This window comes from Phyllosticta citribraziliensis (genome assembly GCF_038025025.1).
Source record: "Phyllosticta citribraziliensis strain CPC 17464 chromosome Unknown J3D65scaffold_16, whole genome shotgun sequence".
Classification (NCBI taxonomy): domain Eukaryota; kingdom Fungi; phylum Ascomycota; class Dothideomycetes; order Botryosphaeriales; family Phyllostictaceae; genus Phyllosticta; species Phyllosticta citribraziliensis.
The window spans coordinates 56215-76472 of NW_027117353.1; the positions used below are offsets into that span (position 1 = coordinate 56215).

General features: G+C 57.0%; 9 protein-coding genes across 9 annotated transcripts; 7 read left to right on the forward strand and 2 right to left on the reverse strand.

Annotated features, from left to right (window-relative positions):
- Positions 1–143: 143 nt before the first annotated feature.
- J3D65DRAFT_641995 (Ash2-trithorax family protein) lies at positions 144–2072 on the forward strand. Its single transcript, XM_066801946.1, has 2 exons — positions 144–576; positions 629–2072. The coding sequence occupies exons 1-2, from the start codon at positions 179–181 to the stop codon at positions 1881–1883; spliced, it is 1653 nt and encodes a 550-aa protein (XP_066649902.1). The 5' UTR covers positions 144–178; the 3' UTR covers positions 1884–2072.
- J3D65DRAFT_166400 (uncharacterized protein) lies at positions 2028–2698 on the forward strand. The gene has a single exon (XM_066794211.1). It carries the CDS (start codon positions 2172–2174, stop codon positions 2535–2537), a length of 366 nt encoding a protein of 121 aa, XP_066649903.1. The 5' UTR covers positions 2028–2171; the 3' UTR covers positions 2538–2698.
- A 24-nt stretch (positions 2699–2722) lies between these two features.
- On the forward strand, positions 2723–4943 carry J3D65DRAFT_166396 (pyridoxal phosphate-dependent transferase). The gene is made up of 3 exons (XM_066794210.1): positions 2723–3059; positions 3114–4017; positions 4066–4943. The coding sequence occupies exons 1-3, from the start codon at positions 3011–3013 to the stop codon at positions 4712–4714; spliced, it is 1602 nt and encodes a 533-aa protein (XP_066649904.1). The 5' UTR covers positions 2723–3010; the 3' UTR covers positions 4715–4943.
- On the reverse strand, positions 4788–5381 carry J3D65DRAFT_642003 (uncharacterized protein). The gene has a single exon (XM_066801947.1). It carries the CDS (start codon positions 5358–5360, stop codon positions 5151–5153), a length of 210 nt encoding a protein of 69 aa, XP_066649905.1. The 5' UTR covers positions 5361–5381; the 3' UTR covers positions 4788–5150.
- A 51-nt stretch (positions 5382–5432) lies between these two features.
- J3D65DRAFT_642005 (mitochondrial 54S ribosomal protein uL15m) lies at positions 5433–6932 on the forward strand. Its single transcript, XM_066801948.1, has 3 exons — positions 5433–5871; positions 5937–6090; positions 6143–6932. Exons 1-3 carry the CDS (start codon positions 5534–5536, stop codon positions 6551–6553), a joined length of 903 nt encoding a protein of 300 aa, XP_066649906.1. The 5' UTR covers positions 5433–5533; the 3' UTR covers positions 6554–6932.
- Positions 6933–10343: 3411 nt separating this feature from the next.
- J3D65DRAFT_642016 (uncharacterized protein) lies at positions 10344–11573 on the reverse strand. The gene has a single exon (XM_066801949.1). It carries the CDS (start codon positions 11294–11296, stop codon positions 10826–10828), a length of 471 nt encoding a protein of 156 aa, XP_066649907.1. The 5' UTR covers positions 11297–11573; the 3' UTR covers positions 10344–10825.
- A 1119-nt stretch (positions 11574–12692) lies between these two features.
- Positions 12693–15057, forward strand: J3D65DRAFT_688822 (uncharacterized protein; the record flags this gene model as incomplete). Its single annotated transcript, XM_066803875.1, has 2 exons — positions 12693–13190; positions 13243–15057. 2 exons carry the CDS (start codon positions 12693–12695, stop codon positions 14641–14643), a joined length of 1899 nt encoding a protein of 632 aa, XP_066649908.1. The 3' UTR covers positions 14644–15057.
- A 437-nt stretch (positions 15058–15494) lies between these two features.
- J3D65DRAFT_642025 (thioesterase-like superfamily-domain-containing protein) lies at positions 15495–17234 on the forward strand. Its single transcript, XM_066801950.1, has 2 exons — positions 15495–15896; positions 16087–17234. The coding sequence occupies exons 1-2, from the start codon at positions 15690–15692 to the stop codon at positions 16885–16887; spliced, it is 1008 nt and encodes a 335-aa protein (XP_066649909.1). The 5' UTR covers positions 15495–15689; the 3' UTR covers positions 16888–17234.
- A 667-nt stretch (positions 17235–17901) lies between these two features.
- Positions 17902–19873, forward strand: J3D65DRAFT_562281 (external NADH-ubiquinone oxidoreductase 1 mitochondrial precursor; the record flags this gene model as incomplete). Its single annotated transcript, XM_066797554.1, has 5 exons — positions 17902–18268; positions 18336–18674; positions 18728–19005; positions 19053–19746; positions 19800–19873. The coding sequence occupies 5 exons, from the start codon at positions 17902–17904 to the stop codon at positions 19871–19873; spliced, it is 1752 nt and encodes a 583-aa protein (XP_066649910.1).
- Between the last annotated feature and the right edge of the window lie 385 nt (positions 19874–20258).

The following is a 20258-nucleotide window of genomic DNA, read 5'->3' on the forward strand; positions in this document are numbered from 1 at the left end:
TGTTGGCTTGTGGGGAGTGAAATTTACTGCGCGCTTTCCTTATCGATTGGCTCGCGACAAACTCACCCTCACCGCCCTCGGCAGAGTCATGAACCCTGTCCGACTCGAGCTTCCGTTGTGAGCTCGCGTCTCTTCCTCGTCGTCGCCGCGTCGCAATCCCATTCGAAACGCGTTTCCCATGGCAGACAATCAACCCTCTTCGCGGGGAACCACTCCCGCAGCTCCTGCTGGCATCAAGCGTCCGCATGAAGAGGACCATGTACCTGTCTTCCCGTCGCCGCTCAACCCGGACTCGGCGGCGCGTCCGCGTACTGCTCCGCGACCTCCACCAAGAGAGCAGCGAGAGAAGAGGGAGACTTTGAAGAAGCGCGAGGCTACTGGAAGCTCCAGGTCCAACACGCCCGACGTAAAGACCAAGGCCAAAGCCTCCTCAGTATTGGCTCCTCTCAACTACGCCGTCGACACTCTGCGCCCTTCGGATTTTGAAGCGCCCAAGGATCCCACATTCATATCTCACGAGCCACCTTTATTCACCCCAGACGGCGCAAGGGAGCTCAAAAGGCCATTGGATCAGTACTGATGCCAAATAATCAAATCTCTTAATTAGCAGCTAACAATTATGTAGTGCCTCAAATCGAAGACAATTTCGATACTACCCTTGCGTCGCGGATCCGCTCTTTCGGCACAAGCACTACTACCGCCAGTCAGACGTGAAACCATTCGAACCTCGATTAAGCTTCGAAGATAGCGACAAATGGATTCATTTTGACGATACCGCGACTGTTTTCACCAACGAGCGGGGCTGGCGCATGAGCAGAGGCAATGTCGTTGCCCGAGAGGGTAGGCATTACTTTGAAGTCCAAATAATAAGCGGTGTACCCAAGGAAGGGCCCCCAGTGCCAAAGGGCCAGGAAGAGAATCCGCAACCACACATCCGCGTGGGCTGGGCACGGCGTGAGGCACCATTGGACGCACCCGTGGGATTCGACGGCTACAGCTACGGCATCAAAGACATCAACCTTGAGTCTATGCACAAATCCCGTCCCAGTAAACTTTACAATCACAACTCAAAGAGCGCTAAGAAGGGGAAACCTGCCACCAGCGTTGTTGAAGATGACCACCTTCGGGAAGGCGATGTATTAGGACTTGAGATCAAGCTCCCCTCGATAAACCTCCACAGACGAGTAGTTGAAGGCATCTACAATCCAGCGGTGGATACGACTGACGGGTTCGGGGAACCAGTGGAAAGCGCTCACGACATAATACGCGACAGAATCGCCGTTCCTTTCAAGGGAAACAACTGGTTCGAGGTAAACGAGTATCAACCCACGAAACCCATGGAGACGTATGCCGACCGCGGAGCTCTGAACGTTGTCCCTCCAAACCCCAACCACTCCGAGGCTGCTTTGCGATCGCTGCCACACTCGTCAATAAGGGTATTCAAGAACGGGAAGCTTGTCGGCACAGCCTTTGAAGGATTAATGTCTTTCCTGCCGCCAGCATCTTCGCCCGTGGCTTCATCCAACCCACTAGTCAGAGCGGGACTCGACGATGGTATGGTCGGCTACTTCCCAGCCGTGGCTGCATTCTGTGGTGGCGTCGCCCAAGTCAACTTTGGTCCCAATTTCTGGTACCCTCCAGCCGACCTGGACACGCAAGACTCGGGGGACAAGGAGGACCAGGAGCCCAATGGCAGGAAGCTGTGCGCGCTGGGGTTGCGCTACAAGGAGCAGATTGCGGAGGATGTTTTGTGGGATATCATTGACGAGGTTGGGTTCTACGTGGCTCGGCCTGGAGACGACCCGAGTGATGGTCGAAATGGAGGCATGGCACCTCCAACGGCCCGTGGTATCGCAAGCCTGAAGGAAGACGAGGGATTCTAGAAGCGATTATCCTAGTTGGAGTTAGTGACAGCTGACTGCTGACGCTGCTTAGATTGGTGCTCGTTCTGATTGGCGGAGCAAGCAGTTGCGGGAAGAGCTAAGGAGCTGAAGCGGGGCAGCTGACGGCGCTGTGGTTGGGCCCATGCTTCGAAATAAAAAGAGCAACAAACCCGAACCTCCTCAGCCTGACTTGTTATCATCTCTGTCAAGACTTGCGCAGTCCAAAGGAAAGAAGCTCAGATTCAAACACGACCAATCTCGCCGCCTCAGAGCACCAAAGCAGCAACCATGCAGACCACCATCCACCTCGTCAACTCTCACGACTCGGCGTGCCCCAAGTGCGGAGCCTCGATCAGCGGCGGCGCCAAAACCTGCGGCTCCTGCGGTGCTGTGCGTGCCAAAGACTTTCTCGATTTGACATTTGCTCACACCAATCTAGACTTGCCCTGTCTAAAGGATAAAATAACCCGCACCTCTGACACACGAGGCTTACGACTGAACGACAAGGGACTTTTACGGCGGAACTTTTGCTTGGGGGAGTGGAGCACATATACCCTTTCGAAACTCAAATGTTGTGGATTAGAAGCGGCGGACGGAATGGTGGTGATAATTCAAGAGGTCTCTAAGCAACGCGGAAACAGACGTGAAAAGTGAAAAGGTCTCGAGTGCTGAAGACGAATATATGGTCAGACCATGTCAAACCACATACTGGAGTTCCGCGGTTCGTCAGCATCCAAGCCAAGTACCTGCCTACTTTGGTTGCGTGTTTGCCCATAAATACAGCGGGCCCGGTCCGTGCCCCGCTGCTCACCGCCCAAGACCCTGGTCAATTCCAAAGGCCAGCTGGCGAGGAAGGTGACAGCGAGCATCTGAATATGGCGTAACAACTCCCTCAAGTCGACTGCACTTTGTCAGATCTTTTCATGTCATGGGCAAACATTCCCTCTCTTATCACGGACTCTCCCGTCGCACGCCCTACGCCCTATAGTTGAATGTCGTGATGCTGAGCGGAATTTGTCCGCTAACCTGCCGCTTGTCGGAGAAGCCTTGAATCAATAAATTCATCACCTTCTCGCAAACATTCTCAACACCAAGCCCTCTTTCACCCATCACATCGCCTCGTCGCCATGGACTCGAATCAGTTTCGTGAAGCAGCACATGCTGCAATTGAAGAAAGTTCGTGCCGATGACATTTCCAGGCCCTCAGACCATACTAATTCGGAAGCCTAGTTATTCAATACTACGAGGACATCTCCTCGAGACGAGTCTTGTCCGACGTATCACCTGGCTATCTCAGGGACTTGATTCCAAGTGAAGCCCCTCGCAACCCCGAGCCATGGTCTGCAATCCAACCAGACATTGAGCGAGTCATCATGCCGGGACTCACTCACTGGCAATCCCCCAACTTCATGGCTTTCTTTCCTGCGCATGCCACATACCCAAGCATGCTGGGCGAAATGTACAGCGCGGCTTTTACTGCGCCGGCCTTCAATTGGCTGTGCTCGCCAGCAGTGACTGAGCTCGAGACCGTGGTCCTGGACTGGCTCGCCCAGCTGCTCGGACTGCCCGAGAGTTTCTCCAGCAAGGGCGAGGGCGGCGGTGTCATCCAAGGCAGTGCGAGCGAGGCTATCGTCACGGTCATGGTGGCGGCAAGAGAAAGAGCGTTGAACCTTTTGAGCGAAGGGCTCGAGGGGAAAGAAAAGGAAGACAGAATCGACTCGTTGAGGGGTAAGCTCGTTGCGCTGGGCAGCGAGCATGCCCACAGTTCAACGCAAAAAGGCGCGATCATCGCCGGTACCAAGTTTCGGACGGTGCCTGGTCTCAAAGAAGACAACTTTGAGGTGACTGGAAAATCCCTGCAGTCGGTGTTGGACCAGTGCAAGCAGGACGGCTTGATTCCATACTACTTGACAGCGACCTTGGGAACCACGGCGACTTGTGCCGTTGATCACTTTGACGAGATTGCGCAGGTGGTCAAGGAGTTACCTCTGAAGCCCTGGATTCACGTGGACGCTGCTTATGCCGGCTCGGCTCTGGTCTGTGAGGAGTACCACTATCTTTCCAAGCAAATGGAAGCTATGGATAGCTTTGATGTCAACATGCACAAGTGGTTGCTCACAAATTTCGATGCCAGGTGAGTACATATCTGATGAAAATGGGTCTGTGTTGACCATCTGCGCAGCTGTCTTTTTGTCAAACGGCGGTCCGATCTGGCATCTGCTCTGTCCATCACGCCATCATATCTGCGCAACAGCTTCTCCGACTCTGGCCTGGTAACAGACTACCGCGACTGGCAAATCCCCCTTGGCAGAAGATTCCGCTCGCTCAAGATCTGGTTCGTTCTGCGCTCGTACGGCGCCGAAGGCGTCAAGGCACACATCCGCAAGCACATTGGGTACGGCGAGATTTTCCACGAGCTGGTCAAGTCACGACCGGACATTCTGGAGCATGTCACCGGCCCGCAATTCGCGCTCAACGTGTTGGCCATCGCACCAACGAGGAAGTGGCTGAAGGACCGCACGCGACGAACCTCAGCCAGCCAGCCAGATCCAAGCCACGAGGCATTCCTGAATGACTTTACTCCCGATGCGGAAAGGCAAGCACTGCTTGACGCCAACGAAATCACGAAAGAGGTCTACGAGACGATCAACAAGAGGGGAGAAATCTACCTCACCAGCAGCGTCATTGCTGGGAAGTACGTCATTCGAGTCGTTGCCGCTACGCCTCAGACGGAGGAAAAGCATGTGAGGAGGGCTTTCCAGATTATCGTCGACACTGCCGAGGAGATTCTGGACAAACATACGCCAGCGGACGCGAATGGACAGGCTTAGATGAAGATACCAGGCGGTTGCAAGGAGCACTGTACATGTGGACGGAGCATGTGTTCGACTAGTTTCCAAGAATCTCCACTATTTCTGAGCTCATCGTAAATACGAGTAGTGCAAGTAGTGCAACAGAGGAGCCAACTTCGTGCGCAATGGATGCTGGTTTGCGGGGAAAGGTTCCTTTACAGAATAGCACTTACCCAATACGACGGCCACGGATGATTGCATATCAAGGAGGCACTGAGAGAACTCGCACGTCAAGGCGCTGCCGGGTGTTGTATCTAGAATAGGCAGTGTCGGTGTATTTTCCCTCGGGTTGCTTGATCTTGGACGGCTTGACCGCGCTGTGGCGGTCGCTGAAGAGGTCTAGCTGGACGGCACAAAGACCGACACGCTCAATTTAGATATGTCTCCCATGAAGACGCCATGAGGTGTCCACTTTTCATGGAAAGCAAGCCAGCTGATGGCGCAGAGTCAGAAAGAGGCAGAAAACAAGAATCCAAGAGATGCTTGCTTTGTGCTTGTGGCATTGCACAAGATGCTTAACGACGCCTGCGTGATGTTTGGCCCGAAGCAAAGACACCTGGAGGCGAATTGGACAGGTACACAGGACATGTAGAACCAATGCCAGGTGGACCGCGGTATGCATCATGTTCTAAAACCTCTCGCGAAGGTAGTTGAGTGAGGTCAACCGGAAAATCGGCCAGTCGGCGCTCCGAACATCCTTGGCACGGCAGGCCCGCGCGCGCAACGAGCTAGAGATTCTTCGGCATCGATTAGGTACAGCACTGAGCTGCACCCGCCAAACTCTCCAGCCCAAAGCCAATGCCGCCCCGGTCGAGCGTCTTCCGAGCCTGCTGCTCCCTCGTCGCGTCTGCGCGGCCAGGTGTCGTCGCGCGGCAGCCGCTCCTCGCCCCATCAACATTCCTGCAACGACCGCCGCAGGCCCGCCACGCCTCGATCCTCGCCTCGCTCTCCGACGTGCCGAGCGCGTACAACAAGCGCAAGAAGCTAGGTCGCGGTCCGGCTTCTGGCAAGGGCAAGACGTCGGGAAGAGGTCACAAGGGACAGAAGCAGCACGGCAAGGTGCCGCGGGGATTCAATGGAGGTCAGACACCGGACTCGGTGGTGAACCCGGAGAGAGGAAGGGGAAAGGCCAACAAGTACGTGATGGGGAAGAGTGGGCAAATTTGTGGGTGGAAGGCACGGCTAATGCGGTGTGGTGTAGCTTCGCGGTGGACATGAGCCCGCTCAACTTGGACCGGGTGCAAGACTGGATTGACCAGGGACGCCTCGACCCTTCGAAGCCGATCACTATGAAGGAGCTCCACGACTCGAGGTGCTTGCACGGAGTAAAGGACGGAGTGAAGCTTTTGGCGAGGGTGAGCAGAACCACACTGATGGAGAGAGTAGTGAGATAACCCAAGAGCGCAGGGTGCAGACCAAATCCGCACACCCATCCGAATAATCGTCTCGCGTGCGTCAGCGGCCGCCATCGAGGCCGTTGAAAACGTAGGCGGAAAAGTGGTGACGAGATACTACTCGGAAGCGTGTCTTCGACGCGTGCTCAAGAGCCAGACGGACCCCATCCGCTCGAGACTGCTCGTCACGCCCGCATTCGGACACTTCCCACAAGCCAATGCAAAACCGTACCCGTACCGCCTGTCGGAGCCCACGGACCGCAAGGACATCGAATACTACAGAGACCCGGCGCATCGCGGTTACCTGTCTTACAAGCTCAGGGACGGCTCCGGACCCAGCTTGTTCTTCAAGACGCCGACACAGCCCAAGAGCAAGAACAAGACCACCAAGACCAAGGAGAAGACGGACAACAGGATTTGGTAGGCGGGGGCGCGGGGCGGGTTGCGACGACGGGGGCCGGGCCCGCTTGTTGGTTGCTGTGTAGGATGAATGATGGCATGTGTCACTATGGTCGAAACCAGTGTGGAAACTCTCGTTGTCGCTCGCGCTCGCGCAAACGGAGGGAGCGACGAGCGAGCGAGCGAGCGAGCGAGGGAGCCAGTGTGCCACATCAGAATCAGAGAATAAAGCATCACTCCCCCAACCATGGGCATTTCAAGGCATTCGTATCCGGGGTTGTAGCCATGTCTCATGTCAAAAGAAGAAGTTGTGGATTGGGGGGGGGGGGTTTTGGGGGCTTTCCTGCGCCGGCCGGCCCCCGTCATCTCCATTTCCTGAATTGAGCCTCTCGTATTTCGGGACGTGGCAGAGGCGCAAGCAAATCCCAGATGGCTTTAGTATGTAGCCGGCTCACTCCCATTTAGTGCGATGTGGTCTGGGGGCTGGCTGCTGCAAGTAGTGACGCAGCGGGCGAGTGGTGGCGGCGAAATCCCATCTCCGCGTTGTTGTCGTCGTCGTCAAGCACGTTCCCGAAAGCAGGAGGAGAGAGCAGGCGCCTTAGATTAGACCGCCCGGAACGAGGCGCAAAAAGAGCGAAATGTGCGGAGCGAGCGGTCGAAAAAGGTGCTGCTGATTCTCGCTTGCTTGCGCTTCGGTTCATATCACACACGGCTGCCGCCGGCTGGCTGGCAGCGCGGCCATCAAACAGTCCGTGTCTGGCACAGCGTCAAAGAATGGATGCCTGTGTCTGTCTGTGTGTTGGTGTGCGTTGTGCATCACCAGCACCAAAACACCCAGACCATCAGCATTCCCGACCTAGCCCCAGCCGGGGGGGAGGGGGGCAGCTGATCTGTATGAGGACATGATGCTGCGGGGGGGGGGGGGGGGGGACTACTACATGTACTGGGAGGGGAGGGTTAGAAGCAGGCGCGCCACCGCACGACGCGGACGGAGAAGAGGGCTTTTTGTCAGATGCGTGTCCGACTCGGTTGGTTCCTTGTCTCCAGAGAGCAGCCGGCCAGCCAGCCGGCTCCAAGGGAAGGGCTCGGCTTGCTTGCGGCATGTTGGTGTCGCCGCATCTGGAAAGACATGGATGATGGGAGGGACGGAGGGACGGAGGGAGGCAGGCAGGCAGGCAGCATGAGCATACATAGATACAGACATACATATCAGGCAGGCCCGGCTGGGGGTGGGCGGTGACACGAGCGCAACCGCCCATTTCTTTGCCTGTGTTTCCCTGTCCATCCATTTTCCGTTTTTTTCTTTTCCCTGTCCTTCCTTCCTGCTTGTCTCCTCGTGGTCGCTTGCGCGCCGGGCGAGCAAACAGGGGACCGGACGTGAAGTGCATGGCGCCGGATTGACGGGTGGCTTACCTGGCATCATAGGTCATGGAGCCTCCTCAGCGGGCAAGGCATAGCCTCGCGCCCCGTCACGTGCAGACGATCGCTTTTTCTCTTGCCTCATGTGTTGTTTTGTCGCTGCAATCTGCATTCTTTGCGCGAGTAGTCCAGTAGTCCAGCAGGTGTGGACTTTTCAAACGAGGGCGGGCGGACGGCGGACGCATGCAGCGAATGTGGAGCAGCAGACGACGAGGCTTACGTTGGCGGTCACGGAGATGCTTGAGGCACATCCCTACAGCAGCAATCAATGATGAGGGAGTTCGGTGATGATGATGATGCCGCTGATGATGATGGTGGTGGTGGTCTGGTGGTAGCGAAGGGGGGAGGGGTCGGTATGGTGGCCAGCGCGCAACAGGCAGGGGTCAGGGCACGGAAGAAACACAACCACTTCCGGAACGCTCAGCGATTGCACGCACGGGGCGAGCAAGCGAAGCACCTAGCGTATACGTACAACGGACGGAGGCAGAGACCAATGAGCCACCGCACCCGACTCCGGCGATGATGAGGCTGGCTGGCTGGCTGGCTGTCTCGCGTCCTGTTGGCCCACCACCCACGAGCCTCCCCCCCTCTCCCCCACCGTCCATCACAACCACTCAGCAACCAACGCACAGGAAAGAGGGAGCAGCAAATAAGGCGTACGGCTGGCGCGGTGAGCCGGTCGATTGGACCCTGCTGGATGCAATATTTCCTGGACCCAGCAGTCGCACAAGCAGTTGCTCCACAGCCCGCCGCCGCCGCCGCCGCCGCGCACACGCGCATCACGACCGACCGGCGGACGGATGGACGGACGGACGGCCAACAAACGCCCACTCGGAACATGGAGCGCCGCAGCGCGCCGCGCATCATTCGCAGCTGAGAGTGAGCGAGGGAGGGAGGGCTGAGGCGAGGTTGGTTGGGGTTCGCGTCGGCGGTTTGGGGTCAGTGGCACGTAGATACGAACGCGCAGACAGGCGTGTGAGATGATCTCGCTCTGTCAGGTCGGTCGCGCCCTCATCTCGATCAAACTAATGCCAGAGGCGGAGAGACGGGCACTCTGTTTGGCCCGGCGCGCGAGAAGGCGGGACGTTCGACGCTGCTAGACTGCAACATAAGAAAAGGGCCGGCGGTCAAAGCCTAAGCCCACTGCCGCCGCGGTCGACGATCGAGTGGACAAAGAGGTGTGCGACTCCTGAGCACTGGCTGCAGGTGTGCCGCGTACGGAGACGGACGAGGAGATGATGGGAAGGGGTGGAGGGTGTTGAGGCCGAAACCCAATCTCCTGGTCCGTTTGGTCAGATGGGCCTGCGAATGATAATGACTGCGACGATGCTCATGCGCTCTCAGTCATGCCGATAGAGTAAGGTAATGATTGGTGTCCGCGGGTTCGCCTTGGCGGGTTTAGCACCGCGCCGGCCAGCATATTGGTTGCTTGCCTGCCTGCCTGCTTGCTGCGTGGTTGCTCACGCACAGCTACAAGATTTTTTCTTCTTTTCTGCCTCGTTCCCGTAATCAGCGGCCGGCGTTCCCTGCTAGAGCATTGTCTGCGGTACCGTGCTCCGCGTTGCTGGCCGGCTGGCTGGCTGGCTGGCTGGCTTGGGCTGAAAGCAATAATGACGCCGAGACGACTCATTCGCGTTCGATTACCGATTGATATGGGGTAGCACGCTTAAGAGGCCAGTCGCCGGCTGAGGCGTTTCATGTTGACGTCTGCAAGGAGAATCAAGAGGCTTTCACACGCCCGGACGACGGGTCGGTCAGTCGGTCGGGCGAGATGTTGAATGAAGCGGCGCGGAGAGGGGTGAGCAGAATCCTTGCGACGGCACCATGTAGTTTTCTATCGCGATGGTCAGAAGGATCGCGACGCAGCGCAAAGTTTGATTAGGCTAAGGGAGGGGAGAGAGCAAGATATGGCTGGAGGCGTTGACTCGCTGGGCCAACAACATGGCGTTTTTTTTCTGGCCGCGCACCGGCAGTGCAGCACAGCACAACCATGGAAGAAGGCGACGAAACTGATTACTGCTGGAGCAGCACATGATTCAGGCCGGACAAGGTTCATGTCCACGGCGGCCATGAGGTCACACGCGAACAGGCGCGTCGCCCGGCTACTCGGGACGGCATACGGTATAGCACTCTACGCGTCAGTCAGGTCAGGGCGACGTAGGCGGGCACAGAGTTTGCAACTGGACAGAGCATGTCCAGCTTAGCCGGCATTGATTCGATAGTCGGCCGTCCTTGTCCCCAGGGCCCAGGGATGCACACTCGTAAGCCCGCCATCACGTAACCACCGGTGGCTCTCACCAGCCTGACGCAGCGATGGAACTCGGGCTGGCTGACAGCTCGCCTTGCCCAAGGTTTTTTTTTTTTTTTTTTTCGCTGCCCTCCTGTGACTGTCCCTGCCCACGCCCACACGCTGCAGATCCCAAATCAAATCACGGAACGGGTACGGTACCTACCTGAGGACGGAGCTGCTGTTCTCGTCGACGGCAAGGCATGGCATGCTGATGCTGACGGCGGCCCCTATATTGACGAGTGACCGAGGCGTGGCACAAGCAAAGACGGGCTGGGCTGCCCAAGTGATTGATGGTACGGTATCAGGAATTGGACGGGGGTCGACGGTCAGGAGGAGGCAAATGACGGACGGGGGGGGGGGTTGAGTATTCCGCGGGGCCGATGATGAGCATGAGGACCTTCCTTTGTTCTCCACCTGGCGACGAAGGACGCGCGCGCAGCAAAGGATAAAGAATGAGGCCAGCTAGGCATCGATTGACCGACTGATTGACTTGACTTGGGTGCTGGCTGCATTGATGGCGGCGTGCCTTTTGCCGGGCGACGTGAAACTTGGCTCTTGGCGGGACGGAAGAGTTAGCGCGCGTGTCGCTCATTTGGCCGCTTTGGCTTTGGCTCTGGTTTTGGCTCTGGCTTTGGCACTGGCACTGGCTCTGGCACTGGCTCTGGCTCTGGCTCGGGCTTTGGCTCTGGGGGTCCACGTAACGACGAGTACGAGTAGGGGCGGCCGGCCGGCCTGCGCGCTGCAGTCTTGCGCGGTGCTGCGCCTGCAAGTGACTGCAACGAATGATACATGATTTTTTAAAAAAAAAAAAAAAAAAAAAAGTCGAATCGACGGGCGCGGACAACACGGACGCGATGGCGCTGGCGAGTGTGTGAGAGGCGCGCGCGGCCCCTTGACACGCCAGAGCAGGCAAGGAAGGCAAGGACAGACAAGGAGGACAGGATGGGAAGGAAAGGCCGGGCCAGGCCTGACCAGGACAACACCGACACGACACGACACGACGATTGCGACAAGCAAGGCAGCTGTGCTGTGCTGTGGTGATGCCGAGCCGAGCGACATACGGACGGGATCAGTGGCACCCACTCAGTTGCTGCGACACCCTGGCCTGGAGCAGCGGGCCCGTCGGAAGTGAGAGAGTGCCACAGGGCAGGCTCAGCGTCGATGGTGTCGTCGTGGTGGAGGTGGAGGTGGAGGTAGTGGTGTTGTTGTTTGTCCCGCCGGCGCCGGGCTCGGGCAGGCTCATGCTCATGCTCAGCGCAGGATCCATCGGGTCCCGTCCAGTCAGGTCAGGTCAGCGAGGGTGAGGGCGAGGGTGAGGGCGAGGGTGAGGGCGAGGCGGCGCGGGCTAGCGAAGCCAAAAAAGACACAGGCATGGCATGGCATGGCATTGAAGAGGCAGAGAATGGGTCTCGACGCTGCATCTGGGCTAGCCCCAATTCACTGAGGGATCCTTGTCTGCGGTGGCTCCAGCCGGCTGCATGTCGCCCGGTTGCTCTGACATCAACCACCGCCCACAATTTGGATCAGCCTCTTTTCAACCTCGCTCCAGACTGACCTGACCGTCGCTTCTGCTCCACTCCGGCGCCCGCAGACAGACATGGACTGAACCCACACACAAACCATCCCAGCTCATTCATCCCATCGCATCCTATCCCGGCTAACCACCCACAACATAGCCCATCCCATCCCATCCCATCCTCCCCCCCCCTGCCCTGCCCAGCCCTCCCTCCACCCATTCTGCCCGCCCCTCTGCTTCCTTGACCTGACGCCCGCGTCGCCGCCGTGCCCGTGGCCGTGGCCGTGGCCGTGACCGTCTCCGTCAGTGCCATCCATCCAATGCGATGCGATGCCATGCCATGCCATGGCACCCAGCATGCCTGGAACTTTCCTTCCATCCCGGCGGCGCGAGCGTGCTCCTCTCACGATACGCCTGACTAGTCCTGAATAATGTTTTATCAAAAAGAGGTGCCTCTCCGCCGCGCCCACATGCAGCCTACGCAAAGCGAAACGCCATCATCCTCACCTACTGCCTTGGTCGCCGCTGCGTCTCTGCCCCGTCTCTTCCATTCGCAGTCCTGCAGCATCCTTTCCTCGTCCTTGTTCCAACCCTCATCTCCCGCTGCCTTTTTCTTCCTCCGACGCCTCCATCTCTTCCTCCACGTCCTCCTTTCCGCGTAGCTCCCAGGAAACCATCGCACATATTTTGCGAGCATACCTCGACCGCCGCTCCTTGCTTGGCCGCCAGCGAATGAAGGGACCAAGCAGCATTTCACTCATTCTGGAAATGTTGTGAAGCTCCACCCACCGAGCACCTTCCTCAGCCTCCCTCGACCACGACGGTGACGACAACATACAACCCACCTCACTCACCCACCCACCACCTCACCACTGCCTCCCCGTACCTACTACGCTCGCCGCCCACCGCCGCCGCTCCTGCTCCTGCTCGCTCGCCCTCATGCTCCAACTACAGCGGCCCCAGCCAATGCCTCACGCTGTCCCGCTCCACTCCTCCGCCCTCCACTCGAAGCTTGCCCACCACCACCAACAACAACAACAACAACACGGTACAAGACAGGCACGGCCAAGCCTTGGCTCTCTCGTCACGCCTCCTGCGGAAATGACAAGCATACATGGCGCACCCAATGGCACCGTTCTAAACGGAAGTCGCCCTGCTCAAAGACCTGGTGGTGCCGCTTCACTCGACCGGAGGCACCTGCAGCACCCCGCCGACGTCAACGCCGTCATGGCAAATGGCAGCAGACCACCTCTCCCAGCTCCCTCACAAAGCTTTCACAGCCAGACCAGCAGGCCTTCTAGTCCCCCCAAAATGCCTGCAACGTTCGAGGACTACGCGTCTGCTGCCAGACCTCCAAACAATTCCGTAGCCTTGTCGCTGCAAATACCGTCCACAATCACCACACCCCAAACGAGCATGCCTCAACTTGCTGCAGAGGTATCTTCTTCAGACCTGGCAGGTTCACATCCAGTGGCTGACTGATTTCCAGATTACATGCCTTTTTTGGTTCGAAAACTCGTCCGTTCTGCATCAGGCGCTCGACACTCGCACACCTCCACTTCCAATAGCTCCTCTCGTCGAAGATGCCCAGCCTACGCCTGGCTTCCGCAAATGGGTCGCGACAATTCTCTCAACTACGCAGGTGACACAAAACGTGGTTCTTCTGGCACTGCTCTTCATCTACCGCTTGAAGACCATCAACCCAGCTGTCAAGGGCAAGCCAGGCAGCGAGTATAGGCTGCTCACGGTAGCCTTGATGCTAGGCAATAAATTTCTCGACGACAACACCTACACCAATAAGACGTGGGCCGACGTGTCTGGAATATCCGTCCAAGAAGTTCACATAATGGAGGTTGAATTTCTCAGCAACATGAAGTACAATCTCTTCACGTCCGCAGAAGCTTGGAACAAATGGCATGTCACGCTTGGAAAGTTTGGAACCTACGTCGACAAAGCTTCCAGAGCACGGCACGAGCTGCCGTTGCGGACGCTGGGACCCCCTACGCCGACCCTCCATGTCCCCCCGGCTTTACCATCTCCACCGCACTCGACCCATGCGTCGCCGCCCTTTGCCAATGGCTTTTCGCCTAATCACTCATACTCCAACACGCCGACCTTGCCCCCCCAAATTTCCTCCACCGCAGTATCACCTATTGGACCGCTACCGGAGCTCAACCTCCGTCCAGGCACAAGGAAGAGGAGCCATGACGAACATGTCCTTGAGCCTGCGTCTAAGCGTCCACTCCGCGACTTTGCGTCTTCCACTGGCCCGCGGGAGACCCTTCTAAATTTCACCACAATGTCTCAGCCACCCCCGATGACGCAGACGTCAAACCCGGCCACAACAGCGCCGCCCCCAATGCTGCCGCCCCTACCAAATCTGTCGGTGCCCCAACTGCCACCACCGTCGGGACGTGCCATGTCTCTTGTGTATCCGCCCCCCATGCAGTGGGGCCAGCAGCAGTCAAGCATCCCTACCTCTGGCGGGCCAATTTTGCCGATACCTCAGCCCCAGCAACATGCCATTGCGGCATCGCGACAACTGAGCCCCTATCCCAATGACCTTGCGTCCAACTCGCCAATCCATCCCTCCTTCAGCTCGGCGGCGCCTCCCAAGCAGAATAGACTGTCACCGTCTTTCTACCTGTCGCAACGCAGCTCTCCTTACCGACCGGTCCGTCAGGTCAACACTCTGCTCGTCCCTCCGCCCTCGGGATCGATGAGCCAACTGCCTCGCTTGGGGACTGACCAGATGCAATACCAGCCTTTGGGTCGGCCGTCAAACGAGCGACGAGCAGGTCCTCTTCCCTACATGCATTTTGAGGCCTGGCCTGCGACCAACCAGTTCAACCAGTGGCCTGTCCTGCCTCAGCCCAACTTTAGCCGGTAGTCACTTTCCTTGGTTCACTTAATGATTTTTATTTCATAACGAGGAGCATCACACATTGTTGCATGCAAAACGGCGTTTTAGATGGAAACAAACATACGGACTCCCATCGAGTCACCTAGGGGCTGTATCCTTTTCTTTCATCTCATCCAAGCAGTCGCATGGGTCAAACCCCCTGTATATGCGCTGAGGCCTGGGTTTGGAGCTTAGCAGATGAACGCTTTGCTCATCGTATACATTTGCATTGCTCGGCGTTTATTTTGATATCCGAAACTTTACAGACAGCGAGCGGTCTGTTAGCAGGCAAAGGGCTCATCTTTTCATCTCTCAAAACTTGTATCCTAAGATTGGCATGCCTTCGGTGCACAATGGCCGCTTTGAGCAGTGGTCGCCGAGGCTAGTGAGAATGGCGAACGACTGGCATTTTTCGAATTTGGCACAACACAGCCCTGCAAAGGTGTAAAGCTTGAGAAACGAAGTGGGCCTGGCAATGTCAACGGCAGCCGGTACACGCTTGCCATGGCCTTGACCTGTCTGGACGAATCAGAGGTGGCATTTGATGTAAGGAGAGGGGGCTTGGTGGTATAACGCGCGGCAGAGTCATGCACTCGATAAACCGAGTGTGCCAATCGAACAAAGAATACGAGTTATGATGGACGGCACAACGGGGGTTGACAGGGTTGGTGGAAGGCGTCTTTGTTTGGTGTGCGTCCTACGGCAGGGCGTTGGATTACATAGCTCGAGCGCCCTGGCACTCCGCGATGGTGGTGGCAGCCACTCAGGACCACTGCACCTCAGCCGAGGTCCGACAGGGGAACATTGCCAACAAGCATGTTGCTTTCCCAACTGCGACCAGCACATCGCAATCATGCTTTGCACGAGTTTGCCTGCAGCCTGAGCCTTCATTGCCCGACGACGCCAAACGAAATCCAAGGTGGAGGGCATCTGGCGATCTCGCCCGCCCATTTGTTGAGGTTGCGTGGGAAACATCTCACCAAATACCGTTCGCCTGCCTTACTTTACCGAGTCGTTAAATCTCCGCGCCCAAAATGGACCATGACGACGCCGCCGCTAATGGCAATCAATATCTGTCCTTTGCGCAGCTCATGCGCCTGGACAAGGTCGGCGACGGCGCCTTCAAGAGCACGGCGAAAGCTTTTTCGCCTGGGGGAACCACGGCGGCGTACGGCGGTCACGTGTACGCGCAAGCTGTATGGGCTGCTAGTCAGACGGTGAGGAGAGGCTTTGTCGTGAGTGTATGTCGTGTCTGTACGTTGGTGCTTCTGCGGCCTCCCTTCGCGTTGTGTTTTCCTTTTCCGAGTACGGATGCTTAACGACAGACCCCCTTTCTGTACCTTGCAATCAGTGCTTTCGCATCTTTTCCTTGTCTGTCTGCCCCTTGTCTCTTGCCAATGTTGACAGTTGACCTTGGTTCTCCTCTTCCAGAACGTGACTGGTTTCTTCATTCTCCCCGGCGACACCACCCGCCCCTTTGTCTATCACGTTCGTACCACCCGCGACGGCGGCCGGTACTGTACGCGTAGCGTCGATGTGTTCCAAGAGCCACAGGGCGGTATCTGCTTTACATGCACTTGCATGTTCAAAGTGGATGAGCAGTCAGACTACGATTGCCAGGATCCTTACGACCTGCCCCGGAGATATCGCAGCGCGCTTGGGGACCGCCGCCCCGAAGACTGGCCTGAGGCACCATCGGTCGACTCGCCGTGGTACTGGGAGATGCAAGCCGCCAACAACGGCACGAATCACGCCTTTCCCGGCCTGTCGTTGAGAAAGGTGGACATGGAGCCGTTCAACCAGGACCGCGGACCGCTGGAACGCCGGCAACTGCAGTTCTACTCGACCACGGGCGACATGGCGGCCGTGGGCGAGGAGCACAACTTGCATGCTTGCGCGCACTTGTACGCTTGCGATCGTAACTCCCTCTTCATGATCCCGAACCACCTGGGTGCTGGGGACGGCTACACGCAGATGGCCAGTCTGAGCTATACCGTCGTACTCCATGTGACTAGTCAGGAGCTTGCTACGCAAGTCAATGGGAAGAAGAGGTGGTTTTGCCAGGAGGCTCGGATCAGTAGGGCTGGGGGCAATCGAGGGCTACATGAAAGTCGCATCTGGGGCGAGGACGGTAGACATATTGCTACCACTATGCAGGATGGGCTAGTCAGGATAGGGAGTCCAAGCAAATGGGCAGCGAAGATGGGCAGTGCTCGAAAGGCAAAGATGTAGTGGCATGGCGTTCATCATACGTCCGTCCGGTGACGGACCTCTGCCCCAGACAATAGTCATGGAGTCGACCTGACAGAGCTTTCAGCATTTGCTTTGTCGGACGCTCTGGGTCATGCCAAACCCGACTGTTTGACTCGGACTTGCAGTGGGGATGTCATGATGTAGTTGTCCATGCACAAACCAGGCGTCTCGAGACAACAGAGCGGCGTAGTCGCTTCTTGAGGCGCAATCCCGGTGCATCTCTTGCATTACAGCCGAACCAACTGACGTGCCATGGGGTGAGATCTTGACACGGGCAGCTGATCTGGTGTATATATTCAAATGCATTCTCAAAGTCTCCATGCCCCTCCCGCGGTTTCCTCCAAACCATTGTTTTCTTTCCCCTCCAGACGCCCTTCTTCCCCGCTCTCACCCACTTTCCTGGAATGAGCTATACTTTGACAGTTCCCGGTCTCGTCCGAACTGAGGCTGTCGCGCCCGCACGCCCGAGGGTTGTCGGTTGCCGTAAAGACCCGATGCCATCACTGCTAGCGGCACGGAAGGCGGGGTCTAGGGGTGAAGAGCAGAGGAATACATAAATGCCACGACGGCCGTGATCAGCCGGGGCGGAGGCGGAGGGAGAAGTCGAGAACCGAGAAGAAGTGGATAACGAAGCGGCGCGCTGCAAATTCTCGTCACCACTCGCAGCGCCAAGGGCGAGAGATCCGACGACGGCGGCGAGCCGAGCCATCAGCGAACCATCAGCCTCGCCAACGTCGAGGGGCCTTGAAAAAGAGGATCCATTGTCGCCGACGCCGCTGACCTAGGAGCTGAGATAGGGCAGGCTTTTGTCATTCAGCGTACGGTTGGCACGGCAGGGCAGCTTCAGGGTCGGGTGGTTGGACGGCGGCGTCTTATCGGCGCCTTGGGATCAGTCAGGGCCGAGCGGAATCGTCATCGCTTCCCTTGAGAAAAACTGCCGCCGTCTTTGAACAACAACACCAACAACACCTTCTGCCCTTATCCCTAGGCAACATGGCAGGAGCTGCCGCCATGAGGCCATTGGCCTCATCTTCCGTCTTCGCAGCCCTCCGCTCCGCCGGTCGTCGCACCTTGACCACGCACCGGCCCTCACCTCTCTCTTCCTCTGTCGCAAAGGAAGCTATTCGCCCTGTTCTTCCCAGACAGGTCTTTCAGCAGACCTTCCGCCGCGCCTACGCTGATGTCCCTCCCAAGACTGAGGCTAAGAAGAAGGGCTTTCGCTTTCTGCGCTGGACCTGGCGCTTGACCTGGCTCTCGGCCATTGCTGGACTCGGTTACATCTCTTATGGAATCTATCAAATGCGCAACCCGGACGATCAGCCTGCGCCTGATCCGACGAAGAAGACTCTGGTTATCCTTGGTGCGCTGCTCCAACTCGTTGGTTTCGTTCTTGTCAGGGGCTGATTTTTGATTTTGCTTTTGCGCAGGTACTGGTTGGGGCTCCGTCTCTCTCCTGAAGAAGCTCGACACGGAAAACTACAATGTCGTCGTCATCTCGCCTCGCAACTACTTCTTGTTCACGCCGCTGCTCCCGTCCTGCACCACTGGTACCATCGAACACCGCTCCATCATGGAACCGATCCGCAACTTCCTCCGTCACAAAAAGGCCGCCGTCAAGTACTACGAGGCCGAGGCCACCAAGGTTGACTACGAGAAGAAGGTCGTCTACATCAAGGATGAGTCGGAAATCAAGGGAGACGTCTCGGCCACCGAGGTTCCCTTTGACATGCTCGTCGTTGGTGTCGGCGCTGAGAACGCAACCTTTGGTAAGTTGCCTCTTTCGGGGATCTCCGGGATCCATCTAACCCGTGTAACTCAGGTATCCCCGGTGTTCGCGAACACGGCCTGTTCTTGAAGGAAGTCGAAGACGCCCAGAGAATCCGCAAGCGCATCATGGACTGCTGTGAGACTGCCATCTTCAAGGACCAGAGCGAAGAAGAGGTCAAGCGTCTTTTGCACATGGTTGTCGTCGGCGGTGGCCCTACTGGTGTCGAATTCGCCGGTGAGCTCCAGGACTTCTTCAACGACGACCTCAAGAAATGGATCCCGGAAATCAAGGACAACTTCCACGTCACTCTCGTCGAGGCTCTTCCCAACGTATGCCTCTTCCCTGGCTTGGAAAATGTCTTGCGCTGACGATTTAGGTTCTTCCCATGTTCTCCAAGCAACTGATTGAGTACACCGAAAAGACCTTCAAGGAGGAGACCATCACCATTCGCAACAAGACCATGGTTAAGAAGGTTACTGAAAAGTACATCGAGGCTGAGTCAACTGGTCCCGACGGTCAAAAGCAGATTGAGCGCATCCCCTACGGTCTTCTTGTCTGGGCTACTGGTAACGCTCTGCGTCCCGTTGTCCGTGATCTCATGTCGCAGATTCCCGAGCAAGCGAGCTCCCGCCGTGGTCTGGCTGTGAACGAATACCTCGTCGTCAAGGGTGCCGAGAACATTTGGGCTGTCGGTGACTGTGCCGTCGCCAACTACGCCCCGACTGCCCAGGTTGCCGCCCAAGAGGGTGCTTTCCTCGCCCGCCTCTTCAACAACATGGCCAAGACTGAGCAGATTGAGGTCGAGCTCAAGAACCTTTCCGACGCCCAGGAGAAGGCTCCTTCCAAGGACGTCCGTGACCAGGTCTTTGGCGAAATCAAGGAACTGCAGAAGCGTCTTCGTCGCGTTAAGCAGATGGGTCCCTTCGAATACTCTCACCAAGGTTCTCTTGCCTACATTGGCAGCGAGAAGGCTGTTGCCGACATTTCCTGGTTGACTGGAAACATTGCCACGGGTGGCACTTTGACCTACTTCTTCTGGAGGAGCGCCTACTTGAGCATGTGCTTCAGCAGTGAGTTTTTGTCCTCCATCTTCACACCAGCCAAGAGTACTTACATGAAGCAGCGCGCAACCGCATCCTCGTCTTGGTTGACTGGATCAAGGCCAAGGTCTTCGGACGTGACGTCTCTCGCGAGTAGACGGCCGGAATGGCCACATGAATCGTTTTTCTCTTGGAAAGTACGCACACTGAATAGATTTTTTTCCTCTCTCCTCGTCCTTGTTTGACATCCCTACCCGTTGTCGTTGCTGCTCCTCGTTGTACCCACCTTCTTTCCAGAACCTCCTTGTATCATTAGCACCTCTGCCGGCTGGCCAACGTTTTCGGGCTTTTTGTTACGGTGTGCTCGAGAGTTTGGGGGGCAAAACAATTGCATATCTTGGATTGATTGGAGATTGGAAATTCGGGGAAATTTGAAGGAGGCTTCCTTTTTTCTTTTTTTCCCTGTCGTTCGACAATCGCAAAAGGTTTGGGATCCTGCTCGTTTTGGGGGATTTGGGCTGTTTTTTTCTTATAGATAGAAG